Source organism: Parasteatoda tepidariorum, chromosome 10 (assembly GCF_982258835.1).
Source record: "Parasteatoda tepidariorum strain Cologne lab strain chromosome 10, Ptep-v5.0, whole genome shotgun sequence".
Taxonomy (NCBI): Eukaryota; Metazoa; Arthropoda; class Arachnida; order Araneae; family Theridiidae; genus Parasteatoda; species Parasteatoda tepidariorum.
In genome coordinates this window covers 2557134-2571682 of record NC_141764.1, presented here as the reverse complement: position 1 = coordinate 2571682, position 14549 = coordinate 2557134, and the positions used below count along the sequence as shown (strand labels likewise).

At 29.3% G+C, this 14549-nt stretch overlaps 1 protein-coding gene across 5 annotated transcripts in view; it reads right to left on the bottom strand.

Moving 5' to 3' along the window:
* LOC107436223 (paired amphipathic helix protein Sin3a) overlaps positions 1–14549 on the bottom strand; it is an 81961-nt gene that overhangs the window by 45538 nt on the left and 21874 nt on the right. For all 5 annotated transcript variants that reach the window (XM_016047850.5, XM_071184171.2, XM_071184170.2 and 2 more), the window contains 3 exons: positions 8051–8186; positions 4941–5101; positions 1456–1747 (listed from right to left, as the gene is read on the bottom strand). In XM_016047850.5, the coding sequence (XP_015903336.1) occupies positions 1456–1747; positions 4941–5101; positions 8051–8186 (589 nt within the window). The remainder of the gene's footprint in view (positions 1–1455; positions 1748–4940; positions 5102–8050; positions 8187–14549) is intronic.

Sequence of the window (14549 nt, the reverse complement as noted above, 5' to 3'; positions counted from 1 at the left end):
GGAAAAAAAATTCCATGCGTTTTCCTTGTACATAATTATACACAATATATTAAGAGAAAACAACAATTACTGTGCACTTGTGTGAGCTATAGTGGGCTAACTTTGCTGGAAAAACAGCTGTAGTAACTTAAATAATGCTGTAGTAAATGAAATAGTTTATTATAGCTGAAATATTATGGTTAAATATGCCACAGATTTAGCTTTAGTGGTCATCGTTTTTTAAGAGAAAAATAAACAAAATTCCCAGTTTGGAAAGATAAAAAATAAATATTCTCTGTTATATTAGGTGATTTTTAAATTCCCAGTATTTTCCAGGTTTTTCCTGTGGAGTGGCAACCCTGTGTATACAGTTAATGTTTACTAAATTCAAATAATCACAATTTTAAGGTTCATGTTGTTGTTGTTTCTTATCCTCCAATTGTCAGACAAGATCCAATAGGTTGTTGACCCTCAAAAAGTCGATGACAAGAAGTGGAGTAGCGTACAAGTCCTCCTTGGAAAGGCCCAAGCAGTCAAGGATATGTTCGGCAGAGGATTGCTGGGCTTCACATTTGGAGCAGACTGCATAGGTCTTTCTTCCTTCAAAGTACGAGAGACTATTCGTGTGTCCACTTGCCAATCTGGCAATTGCTGTTTGAGACGCTCTATCACCTATATGAACAAGTGAACCAGTTCCATGGCCACATATCAGTTATGAGAGGGGAGGATCCACCACTTTTTTGATAGATGGCTTTTGATTTTGGGCTGATTCTCTGAGTAGGTAAGGGCTGAGGACGAAGGTGTTGAATGACTACAGCCCTCCTTGGCCAAGCGATCCTTCGTTCACGTTAATTCGATAAATTATGCATGATTTCACTGTTAATTTTTTCTATTTTTAAAAGTAACACACTGATAAAGGTATTAGTTTAAAAGTTATATAAAACTGAAATTTAAAAAAATTAAACTAATTGCTTAAAATGAATGTTTAAATTAGAACAAGCCTTCTACCGCTTTTCTATCGTCCTGTAATTGAACCACTTAAATTTTTGTTGACAGCACCTCAAATTTGAATTTATGTTCTTTTTCATAAATGGAGAAAGATTAATAGCTATGGGGAATAGATTTCTTTGCTTTTTATTTTTTGATTCTATCAAATTTGTATCTATTTTTTATTTTTTGTTCTTTGAACTGCTTAAGAAGTATACAAGAATTCATTTTCAACAGATTATTAACCACTTCCTTTACCAATTTCTTTGAGAAAAAAAATGCTAAAAATCAACATATATTTTATTTCATTAATAAATACAGAGAACTAAAATTAAACCTAATACACAAATTTTAGAATGAAATTTTAATTTTTTCAACTTCCAAACACAACAGATTATTATTCTTTGCTTCCGACCGTGTAAAAACGTGATAAAACAAGACATACTGACAATACCAGAGTTTTCTCAGGATAATAAAAGATAGTAGTACCTTATTTACAGTGATAGTAGGAGGAGGTGGAGGTGAGTTGTGGTTTGTTTGCGTGCTGTGTGTTGTTGGATGTTGTTGTACAACAGTAGTACTTGGAGGACCAGTGGGATGAATAGTTAATGAAGTGACAGCAGCGCCCATACTCGTTCCTGGTATGCTCACTTGGACCTGCTCATTAGGCTGAACTTCAATTCTGTAACCAGGTGGCAAGAAGGTATTAAAACCCACAATAAGCTCCGGGTGACCTCTGAACAGGTTGGACACTCTCTGGATAACTCCAGGAGTATCAATGCTACAAAAAAAAAACAGAAATTATATTCTTAAGTCGAACTCGTTAATCAAATCTGTTGCATGGAAATAGAAAAAAATCCAGTTGATTTTACAAAATAACATAAATTTCGTGACAATTGTTGCATAATGTACTCAGAGGTCTGTCTAGTTTTTTCTGAGTACCTATTTTGCAAAAATTTAGACATAATTTGCGAAAATTATAAGCTATATTTAAAAATCAACACAAAAATATGGATTAACGTTTCTTACGGGATACAAAAATAAAATTTTAAGATACAGTATTTTTTTTAAACTACTGTACCTGAACTTGAATTTGAGAAGGTACCGCAAAATGGTAGTAAATTTGGCCAGGACAGACCCTTGGTACTAAATATTTTACACAATTTTAGGGATTTTAATAGTTATCAGAATAGAAAAACTGAAATATTTTCCAGTTATAATAAATATTAAACATACTCGAAATGTTACGTACTATGTTTACTCATAATTTCGAATAGTAATAGGCATTTATTCCAAAGATAGTTAAAAAAAATTTTTTAAATTAATTTAAAATGAGAGTTCGCAATTAAAGTAAACTGAGCATTTTTGAAAAGTAAGAAAAAAAAGTTTTAGACTGATTTCTATATATGACATTCGATTTTTTATATATTAGTAATACTTATTTAAATATTTAAGCAATAATCTGTACACAAATTCTATTTCAATAGGGAGTTTTTGTCTTTAGGAAACTTACTCAATTTTAAGGGATTTTCGAAAATGTACAAAACCCAGGAGAATTAAACCAGTAGACCAGGAGAAACTGGCAAAATCCAGTAGAAATGGCAGCTATGAAGTTATTAAATTTTTATTATGTCATGTTAGAAAACCTAATTTATTCTTATCTGAATTTATGTAACAATAAAATTCACCTGTTGTAGACAAGGTTGGCAAGTTTCTGCCGAGGTGGTTAAAACCACTGGTAGAAACCGGTAAAACTGGCACGGCAGAAATTCAGAAAATGACATAAAAGTAAGTACTGAGGTTGACATACAATGGATAATTCATAAGAAAAACAATTAAATGTTAAACAAAGTACAATTTATTTACAAAATTATCACCATTCAAAACTATATATTACATTGTTGGCACTTTGCAGTAATCTATAACAAAAGACTTTGTTTCAAAAATTAAAATTCTTTAAGACTATTACGATTTTTTATAATGTGTGTGACTTTTTTAAGAAACGATGTAAAACTCTACATTGATTTTTATCAATACCAGCATGCTTGTTATCAAATCAGGGTATCTGCTACATTTTAGATTTTCAAATCCATGACTTTCCATAACTAGTTCCAAGAAGGAAGTTACTATTTTCGCCAACAAAAACACAACAATAGATTTAAAAAAGCATTATAATAGCATTAATTAAAACGACTGCTATACTCTGCATCTTCATATTTATAGATTTTAAATTTAAAAAACAGAGTAAAAAAGAGATGAAGCAATAAAACAGCTGAAAAGAATAGATTTTTTTTTTCTTCCCTGTTCTCATTTTGGTATTTAAAAAAAAAAATCACTAATGACTGGCTTGCTTCAGCTAGAATTTTAAATTGACAAATAAATAAAAAAAAATCATAACAAAATTCCTGAAATTACAGGAAGTTCAAAAGATAATTCGGTCTAGAAATGATGTTTTTTCTTTCATTTTTTGAAAGAACACCATAATTTTTAAAGAACATGATAAAAAATTTTATATTTTAATAAAATATGACTGTGAGTGGAGATATTGTTACAAATTCAGATATTCGGAACACAGGGGTGTAAGTTTCATATTAAAAATTAGATTCTTTGGCGACCTAAATCAATGACTTTTTTTTAAAAAAATATTTAAAATCATGACAAATTTGGTTGAATATCGAAATCTATGACTTTCGAGGTGAGTAGATACCCTGTCAAAAATAATGACATAATTGCAAGAAAAGCACAGATGTGCTAAGTAGAGAAAGAAATTCTCATATCAATCTTTGCAAGATATATCTGTGGGTTGAGAATTTTGAAGAGTTCTTTTATTAATGAGTAATACAGTAGGGAACCGATTATCCGCAACGATCGGGAACATCGCTATTCCGGATAACTGATTTTTCCGGTTTTCTGAATCGCTACAAAAAGCCGTTTTTTTTATCGTTAAACCCAACTAAAAAAAATTTTTTTTTGTGGAAATAATCTTAAAAAGAAGAAAAAACAATGGAGCAATACACTAATGATTATTTCCAAATGATGGTAAGGTAAACATCTTTCAAAAATGAAAGAAAAATCCTAAAATCTTATGAGGAAAAAAATATATTTTTTTTAAATGGCGGTAAAATTTATCTAATTTCGTTCCGGTTTTTTGGTTTTCCGATTTCCGGATAACGGGTTCTGTACTGTACAAACTTCTTTCTCTCAACGTTTAAAAATATTGAATGTGAATAATATAGCGAAATTTGACAGTTCTTTAAGGGCTCATAGCCAAATCTTTCAACAAAAAATAAGCACTTTGTAAGTAATTTTGAATCACCCAAAAAATATTTTTTAACACTATATACTTTAACAAAATGTGAAATAACTTTATGTGATCAGGATAGAATAACTAGTTTCTTACAAAGAACTCTCTTCTTGATTATATCAGCCACCACGAAAAAAATCGAGATTTTTCGGCTTGATATCAGGTTATGGAAAATGAAGCCTGAAATTGAGAATATCTTGCAAAATGCAGCAGAATTGCACATGATAATGCAAAATATTTCCAACTGAAGTCCAGCTAAATATACACAGATACAGACTTGCAAGTATTTCGTCAAACATGTAAAATGATTGGAATTCGTGAGGATCAGTACACCAATATGAATTGAGGTTGAATGAATAGTGAAAATGTTGAATAGAACAATGGGAAAACCTGGTTTTTGCATAATACGTGGCAAAAATCGACACGGTAAAGAAAAAAAATATTATTTTCAAAAAGGAAAAATTTAGCATTTTTTAAAAAAACATCCAAGAAAAAAAGTTTATTCAAGAGCTTTAAAAAATGAAAATAAGCACCTTTTAACAATGTTATGCACCATGTTTTTTTTTAATGTTTGGTTTAAAACGAGTTGCAGTAAAAAAAGTTCTGTTGAGGGGATACAATTTTCCTGTATTTTATACACATCAGGCCATATAATGCACATTGAAATTACCTCTGAGACTTGAATTCCTTCATTATATCCAAGAAATCATTGTATACTTGTGGCTGATTTCCAAACTTATATTTGACTTGATCTAAATAGGACAATGCATCCTCAACTTTTAACCTTTGGAACTGCATTTGATGTCCTTGCATCTGAGTTGTAACATGAGCCTACAACAACAAATATGATTTCACATCACTACATGAAACATCATTGAGAAATTCTTCCAAATAAGTCTTTAACCAAAGAGTTTTAAGAAAGGGAATTTTTTCACACACAAAATTAACAGATTTTATTAGATGTTTCATAGGTAATTTTTTTGAATCTCATTAAGACTCTAATTAACAGTAAAAGAAAATAAGAACTCCGCTTTCTTCTTTTTGAAACTTCATTATATATATACAGTCTGACTTCTATTTAACGAATGTCCATTTTGCACTTTCAGGGGTCTGTCTAGGTTTTTCTGACAGGTACCTATTTTGTGAAAATGTAGACGTAATTTGTGAAAAATTTAAAATTATATTAAAAAATCAACACAATATGGATTTATCGTTCCTTAAGGGATACAAAAATGAAATTTTAAGAAAAGGTATTTTGTGAAACTACCGTTTTCCCTAAAATTGAATTTGTGAAACTGCCGTTTTTCCTAAAGTTGAATTAGTGAAGGTACCACTAAACGGTAGTAAATTCGGCCTGGACAGACCCCTGACTTTTCCCCCCTTAATGGACAAAGAACATTGTGGAAATTACTTCCTAAAATAAGATCAAAATAGCAAAGGGAATCTTCTATTGAACAAACTTTTCTTTGATATCCACTTTCCTTATTTTCCAAAATATTTCGGAACATTTCATACTTGGAGATTCATTTCACGAGGGAAATGACCTTGAATTAGATTTCCGCGTCCACTTAACTTTTAAAGAAAGCAGCAAAATCCATTTCCTTTTTTGTTTGCATTTCATACAGGAATCCATGTCAAAAATCAATTTACGAGAAAGCATAACAGAAATTTCGAAAGCAGGGAACTAAGATGTTACAGATGGTACTATATGGTAACCAGGGGTCTGTTTAGAAGAAATTTGGGTCCGTTAACGGACCCTTCACAAAAGGATTTTTCTTTTAATCGGACCTTTCACAAATTTGTTTATCTTCATTATTGTTTTGTTAATCGAATAAATCCTTTCCAGGGCAGAAAACAAGAAAGATGGATGTAAACGAATTAAGTTTTGTCTTCGGCAGACGATCCTTCCATCAATTCGTCCGAAATGAATATTCTGCTTTCAGCAGTATAGGCTAAATACGAAATATTTCTATCTTACACCTCTAATTTAGAAGCAGCAATTGTTGTTTATTTTTAAAAATTTAATTTTCTTAATTATAATTTTACAGTGTTGAGCATAATCTTGTATGTCTTTACAATTTAAAAACTCATTGAAAAAGTTTTTTTTTGTTGCAATAACGGACCCTATTTGTACTAATTCATAAAAGCGGACCCTGGTTGAGAGAATGTGAGTAATTTTTTCCACAATTACACGAAAAACAGACCTTTCACAAAATGTCTGGACAGACCCCTGGTAACTGAAAGCTGAATTCTTAGTCAGTGCGGAGAACTTGGAAAGTGCAGAGAACGTTCCATTAGAAGAACTGAATTTTTTTTATTTTTTTTTAAAGTACAGCTAAGAGAGAACCACGAAATTAAGAAACATGTGCTGATTAATGATTTTCTCTCTACTGATTCTGAAACTAGAGACACAGAACCATTAACTGAATTGAACACTTTGGACAGTGTGAAAAATAAGCAATAAATTGTGAGAAAGATGAAGATCAAAATGATGAAGAAATCAAAAAACCTTATGTTGAAATGATAAAATCATTTGAAACAATTCAATAATAATTTTGATCAATAAGATAAACGAGTATCAATTGCTTTTTTAACTATGTCTAGTGCTAATGAATTTAAAACCTATTTCGTGTTGTTCAAGAATTTCAGATGGTGATTTTCCACATAGGGAACTTATCGGGATCTAGTGATTGCGTTAAATAGAGGTCAGACTGTAAAAAAAAAAATTTCTACGAGGATACTTTAAGTAAAAAATAAAAAAGTCAGACATCTATTATTCAGTAAGCATGAATAATAATTATTATTAGAAAATCTCACTAAAGGATTCATTTAAAGGTGCATCAGTTGTTTATCCTTGAATAAAGTCAGGGTATCTGCTAATTTTAGATTTCCAAATCCATGACTAATTTCAAGACTTTTTCAAGACTTAACGTTACTATTTTTTCAAACAAAAACACAACAATACATTTAAAAAGCATTATAATAACATCAATTGAAATGATAGGTATAAACAAAACGGTTATATTCTGCATCTTCATATTATTTATAGATTTTAAGTTTGAAAAAGAGTAAAGAAAGAGTTGAAGCAATAAAATAGCTGAAAAAAATACAAAAGCAAATATTTTTTTCCCCTTCTTTTTTTCTACGGAATTATATTTTAAAGGTATTTTTCTTGTTCATAGGAACAGAAAGAAATAATCCTGATTTTTCTGTTCTCATTTTGGAATTTTAAAAATAATTCGCCAATAGCTGGCTTGCTTCAGCTAGAATTTGAAATAGACAAAATAAATAAAAAAATAAAAAGTAAAAAAAATTCTGAAATAACAGAAGTTTAATAGATAATTCGTTTTAGAAATGATTTTTTTTCTTTCATTTTTTGAAAGCAAACAATTATTTTTAAAGAACATGATAAAACAGTTTATATTTTAATAAAATATGACTATGAGTGGGGATTTTGTTACAAATTCAGATATTATGAACACAGTGAAATTAGAGGGGGGAGGGGGGGGATTCCATTTTAAAAATTGGATTTTTCAACAACCTAAATCCATAACAAATTTTATTCAATACCACAATTTATGACTTTCCAGGTGCTCAGATAACCGGTAAAATGTTCTACAGACATTATATTTATAACATAATGTCAGCTTGCATTAAGTTATCACTGGATTCCGTGTAAGAAAGCATAAGCAGAATTTAAGAAATACGAGAGAGAATCAACTAATGAACAGCAATTACAATCAATTTTCATCATTTGATGCAGCAGAAAAAAGAAATTACCTGAGAATTTGATTGAATTGGATGAACTATTTGAGTATTGGTATGAGCCTGAGCTTGAATCGGAAGAGAGTGATGAACAGCAGGAGGCTGACCTAAGTTACCTTGAGATAAAGTGGTAGCTGCAGCCACACGAGCTCTAGATTTAAAAATATAACACAATAGTAAATACTTTTTCTATAGGTTAGAATTAAAATATAATCAATTCAGTATAAAACAGACTTATGAAATTAGACATTCACACCTGAAAATATTGGAATAATGGAGATTTTATAAGTGACATTTTTTAAGCTAGGGGTTAAGTTTTGATTAAATCAAAAAAATCAAATGCTTTTTTTAAAAAAATCATTGATTTAAATCAACTAATTGTTTTAATCTATATATATATTGATTTTAAAAGTTAAAAAAAAGTGTTTTAAATTTTTTTTATACTTTTATTATTTTCTTTTCTTAGTATTAAAATTTAATTTAAATAAAATGCTGCATTAATTAATTTTAGTTAACGAAATTACTTTCTTGGTGTGTGTTAAATTCCAACACATTTGAAATTACATTTTTAAAAATCTTTTGATTCTTGAGATTGAAAGTACAGATTAAAGTAAACATTTAATGCTGTCTTAATATAGATTTGCATAGCTGTAGAAAATAATTAATAAACATGAATTTTTTACAAAAAATAATACAAATATGTTAATTAAAATTCTACCTTTTGAATGAAAAAGCGTGAATTAATATCTACATCATATTTTATTGGTGGAAAATGTATATTTCTGAAGCTTGAGGTTATATTAAAAAGAAATTACCCTAATATGCCAAAAAGAGAAAAAAAAGGGGGGGGGGCTGATGAATTTAGATGTTTTTTTCCTAATATAGTGTCATTCTTCCCCTTCAAAGTCTATTTGATGCAGTAGGGTTATTAACCGGTATTTTTTTCTCATAATATGTTTACAGTATCTTTGACATTATCTGATTTTCTGTAAAGAAATTTTGTGAAAAAAAACTCCAATGAGTACATAGATTTTCTAATTTCTTTTTTAGCTTAACTTATCTATTTTGATATAGAATTAAAAATGAATATTTTAATATAAAAATATATAGATAAAATATTTATTTTTTGATGAATGACTACATTTATAAACACAGTCTGTTACATTTATTTTGTCATTTTAAAAATCAACAGAAAAAAAAAAAAGAAATCACAATTTTAAATTAAAGTTTATGGTTTGCTAACTGAAACTTTGTTTTAATAGTTAAAGTATAGGGTCTGTCCAAGCCAAATTTACTACCGTTTAGCGGTACCTTTACAAATTCAACTTTAGGAAAAATGATAGAATAATCACACAAAATACTTTTTCTTAAAATTTTATTTTTGTGTCTCGTAAGAAACGATAAATCCACATTTTTACTATATTTGTGTTGATTTTTTAAAATAATTTTTAATTTTCACAAAATAGGTACCTCTCAGAAAATCCCAGGAAGATCCCTGAAGTATTCTTTAAATTCTCTATTTCATCTAGTCTTTAAATTTTAATCATGCATTTGTTTCATTTTTAAAAAATTAAATAGCTACATTTTCAAAAAGAGAAAATTAAACACTTTGGAGGGCACATTAGCAAAAGAAATCACAGAATTCATACTTAGGAAGTTGAGATTTATGATGGCGGGGGAACTATTAGTGGAAATGTGTCTAGACTCGAAACCAGTGATCGCTTCAACTTTTAAAAAGTCAACAATCTGATTTACATTTCAATAAAATTTACTTTAGCATTATTTCAAATAATTGTGTACGAAAAACATTGTAGCAAAACAGATCTTATCGAATTCGGGCCTCTTTAAGGATTAAAAATGGGTTCTGTTGAAGTAGGGTCTAAAGTTTACTACAAGCAGCCATATTACAGGGTTAAAATAGTTGCCTAAATAAAAACAAAAACTTTTCAATAATATGAGTAAAATGATTAATTGCCATTCAGGGGTCTGATTAGAAGAAATTTCGGTCTGTTACAAAATATCTTTTCATTAAAACGGACCCTTCACAAAATAATTTATCTTTAAATTGGGCCCTTCACAAATTTATCTTCATTATTGTTTTGTTAATCGAATGAACCCTTCCCAGGAAGGAGTGGGGAAGAAAGACAGATGTAAACGAACTAAATTTTGTCTTCCGCAGGCGCTTCTTCCTTCATTCGTCCGAAATTAATATTCTGCGTTCAGCAGTACAGGCTAAATACCAAATATTTGTATGCTGCATCTCTAATTTAGAAGCTGCAATTGCTGTTCATCTTTGAAAATTAAATTTTTCTTTTATTATAATTTTACAGTGCTGAGCATAATCTTGTATCTATTTACAATTTAAAAACTTCATGAAAAAGTTTTTTGCAATAACTGGATCTTATTTGCACAAATTCATAACACAGGACCCTGGTTGTAAGAATGTGAGTAATTTTTTCACAATTTGACAAAAACCGGATCTTTCACAAAATGTATGGACAGACTCCTGCCATTAACCATGATCCATTTAGTCAAGTTGGAAGAAAATATGATAATTTTTACATAAACGTTAGAGTTCTAGCACTAAATTTTTACATCATAAAATTAGTATATTCGCAGAAAATTAAATATTTTTAACAACTCATTAAAAAAAATATTTTTTCATTAAAAAAAACCTTACTTTTTCTAAAAATTTTTCCCTTTCCTCAATAATTGATTTAGCAAATATAGTCATACATATATGTTTGTAAAAAGTGATTACTCAAATTCGAAATTCACACATCGTACTATCGCATAGAAAATTGTGCAGAATTTCGTAGCAATAACAGTTGTAAAGGAGATAGAGAAACAAAATCTGGAAGGAAAAAAAAAAACGACTTACAATGGAATCTATGCAAATTTAGGCAGTAGAAAATGACTCAAATTTTTTTATTTAACGATAAAAAAAAACTATTCATTGTGTTAAGAAGCTCCAGCGGGTCTCAGGCAGCCAACCCAATTTACGCTACAAAAAAGAAGAAAAAAAAGATCGCTAGCAGTACAGAAAAGTCCTTTTCCTGAAAATAGTTCTTTAAAATTTTTTTAAAGCTTTTTTCAGGCAAAAAAAAGTCGCCATAGTGGCCTCAGGCCAAAAATAGTTGCATTTTAGTCGCCTGTGGCAACCCTGTTTTTCATAATCATACTAATCTAAAATATTGAAGATAAAATGCACTCAATCATTTTTTAAATTATTATAATTAATGTTTTTCTTAGCAAAGTAGGTTAGATGAAATACTTGTCTTAATCTGTATTATCTATGGCAGATTATTACATTTCTCCATGGAAAAATGTCTTTAAGTGATGGCAAAAAACCCCTGTGGCAGAATTTTTTAGAGCTACCTGCGACAGAACTCTCTATCAATAATATTTTTCGGCAAGATACTTTTAATAATAACAAACATATATGTTACGCATTTAAAAAAAACAAAAGAGTTGTATTTACAAATATATTCATATAGCTTTTTTCTTAATTGAACATGTAATAATTTTTTATTCTAATACTATGGACAGGGTTGGCATGGTTTAGGACAGAATGGATCAATCCACGGTTTAAACCGTCCTGTCCAAAACCCTTTTACTCAAATTATGTCACAATTTTATCTGAACAATATTTAAGAGGTAAAATAAACATAGAACTAATAACATATTGATAATTAAAAATACTAGAGAATATTTGTTTTTAAAAGTATAATGTTTTATTAATATTGTTTGACTCTTCAATTTAAACAAAGAAAGATTAATCAGTAATCAAGTTCAATTGGTCCTCTCATTCAATAGTACATAACTGAAGTTAGGCTTTGCCATACAGGTTAAAATATTAGGGACTAAGTGCTTGGTTCGTCATAAACAGGTTTATTTATCTATAGTACTACTATTCAATAATACTTTTATTTCATTCATGTTCAATTCTTTTAGCATAGTGGTGATACATCACCAGTGTCAGTAACTGAAACTAATGTTATGCCCTTCAAAACTGTTAATACATTTTTCAGTTATTTTGTATTTTCAATTTAAACTAACATATTTATATTTAAAAACAATTTTTTTTAAAAAATAGATGTCTTTTTTATCATCCTGTGATGCAGAAATTATAACATTTTTTAAAAAAAAAATATTGTGAAAAATAAAAAATTAATTTTTAAACAAATTTAGTATTTTTTTAAACAAAATAATTATTTTTTAATTTTGCATTATTTATTCTTATACAAAAATATTATATATCAGTATTAAAAGCATGTTTAAAGGATTAGGTATTCACTTTTGTTGTTCAATGAATTGTGGAGCTTCAAAAATTATAAACCTTTTCCTATTATATTATATTATTTTCTTTTAATAAGTTATAGTAAATTGTATAAAAAATATCAAATATTCATTGATAAATGTAATTATTATGTGTACAATGGTTACACCTATAGAATTTTTACCTAGTACCAAAGTTCAAGGTTTCGGACACTTTAAGACAGTAAAACCCACGTGTCCTGCCCAAAACCAGTTTAGGACATCCAAAACTCCAACCCTGACAATGGATGATATTCTCGCATTTTGTTGGAGGGGAAGGGGCACAAATAATGTTCTTTTTCGCATTTTGTAAATAATCATTAAAAATCTGTAGAAGTAATTGCCAAAAAAAGATAGATGGCGAAATCACGAGAAGCAAACTCCTGAAATGTGCTTTTGGTTTCAAGATTAGGTTGTTGTAATAAATAATATCGTGTAAAAACTATGGAGAAATCAATAGAAATATCTGATGGAAATTTTATAGACTTATTGCCTTAAAATGCAATTACTTAAATACATGTTTCGAATTTTTGTAATATGTTGGGATATTTAAAATCCGCATAAAATTCAATATCAATGACTGCCGAAAGCACAATCGAAACATTACAATCAGTGTAAATCAGGGGCGGATTATGCATTAGGCCAGTGTTTCCCCAAAGTGTGGTACGCGTACCCCCAGGGATACAGGAACAGTTTAGTGGGGGTACGCGTTCTTATGCGAAATATCTTGCAACAAACGAAAACTTACAATTACGTATCTTTCTATTGGCCATTTTTTACAGAGTTAACAGTTAATAATTAGGGGTATCAACAGCCAGCTGTGATTTTTAACTTTTGGGCAATTTTTTTACAGTAAAAAATACATTCATTTTGTATTAGTGGTACACAGCGTTACAAAAAATTCAGAAGGAGTACACAAAAGTCAGAAGTTTGGGAAACATAGCATTAGGCCATGGCCTTGGGCCCCCTTAAAAAAATTTTTTTTTGAAAATGAATTTTAAAAAATAAGAAAAACAATGTTTTTTTACAAAAAAAAAATATTACAAATATATAATAAGATACGATAATTTTCTTAGTTCTAATTTAAGAAATAAAGTAAAATTTAATTTATTATTATTTATTTTAATTTTAAATATGCTTTCTTAAATGAAAAGATATATAAATACTTTTATATTTGAATAAATAAAAAATATACAAAAAAAAAAATTCATCTAAGGGCCCCAAAAATTTTAATGGCCTAGGGCCCAGTGTACGTTTAATCCGCCCCTGGTGTAAATTGAGCACACCAAAAAGTGTTTATGGGTGATTCTCACGAAATATGACAATTCAATGTCCTTTGCTCCAAGATCTAATGCTATAATACTAAAAGAACTTTTTTTCTAAAAAATTAATAAATAGCATTGCTGTTAGCATTTTAAAATGACTCTGCATTAGCATTGACTGCTTTGTATTATACTTAAAAAATTTAATTGAATATAAAAATTTCATTTTCCTGGCATGTCCCATACAATGTTTCCAATAATAACTAGCTTCGAAACTTCCCATAAATTTTTTCAATATCTAATTTTTTTTATCTCAACCAGTGTAAGCATTTCTAGAATATGTGCAGAGAGTATTATTTACAAAATCTTCGTTTAAAATAATTTTTTCCGTCAATAATTTGTTTGTCCCAAGAAAATCTGTCATTTTCATGGCTACTTTTATTTAGTTTCATATCCAAAATAGATAGAGCCAGCAATCAATAACTTATGTTTATAGATTGATTAGATACCCTCCCATATGTACATGTCTTGTTGCATAAATAAAGAACCAATTTTCTGGTTCAAGATCTATTTCAAAAATTTTTTCAATGTAAGTAGGTTTTTGTGTTGTCATTTTCCTGGCTTTTTGAAATCATTAAAAGCATAAGCTACATACTGTTTGTCTAAGATAGGTACTCTGCCAGACATCCGCCTGGAGCTGTAGCGGTGATTATGGTAACGAGGTATGATTATTTCAAGTAGGGGTGAGGGGTCTCTCTTTAGGACTGGTTTTGGCGAGAGAAAAGGAGACCTCTTCATCGAAGCTACCCTCTCTAAAATGCCCTCTTCTTGTTTCCATAGCACCAGACTTAGTGGCGGCCAGAGTACCTATCTTAGACAAACAGTAGATTTATCTGAGTTATCTTAAGAAATCCTGTTGTTTTCTGGAGAATATA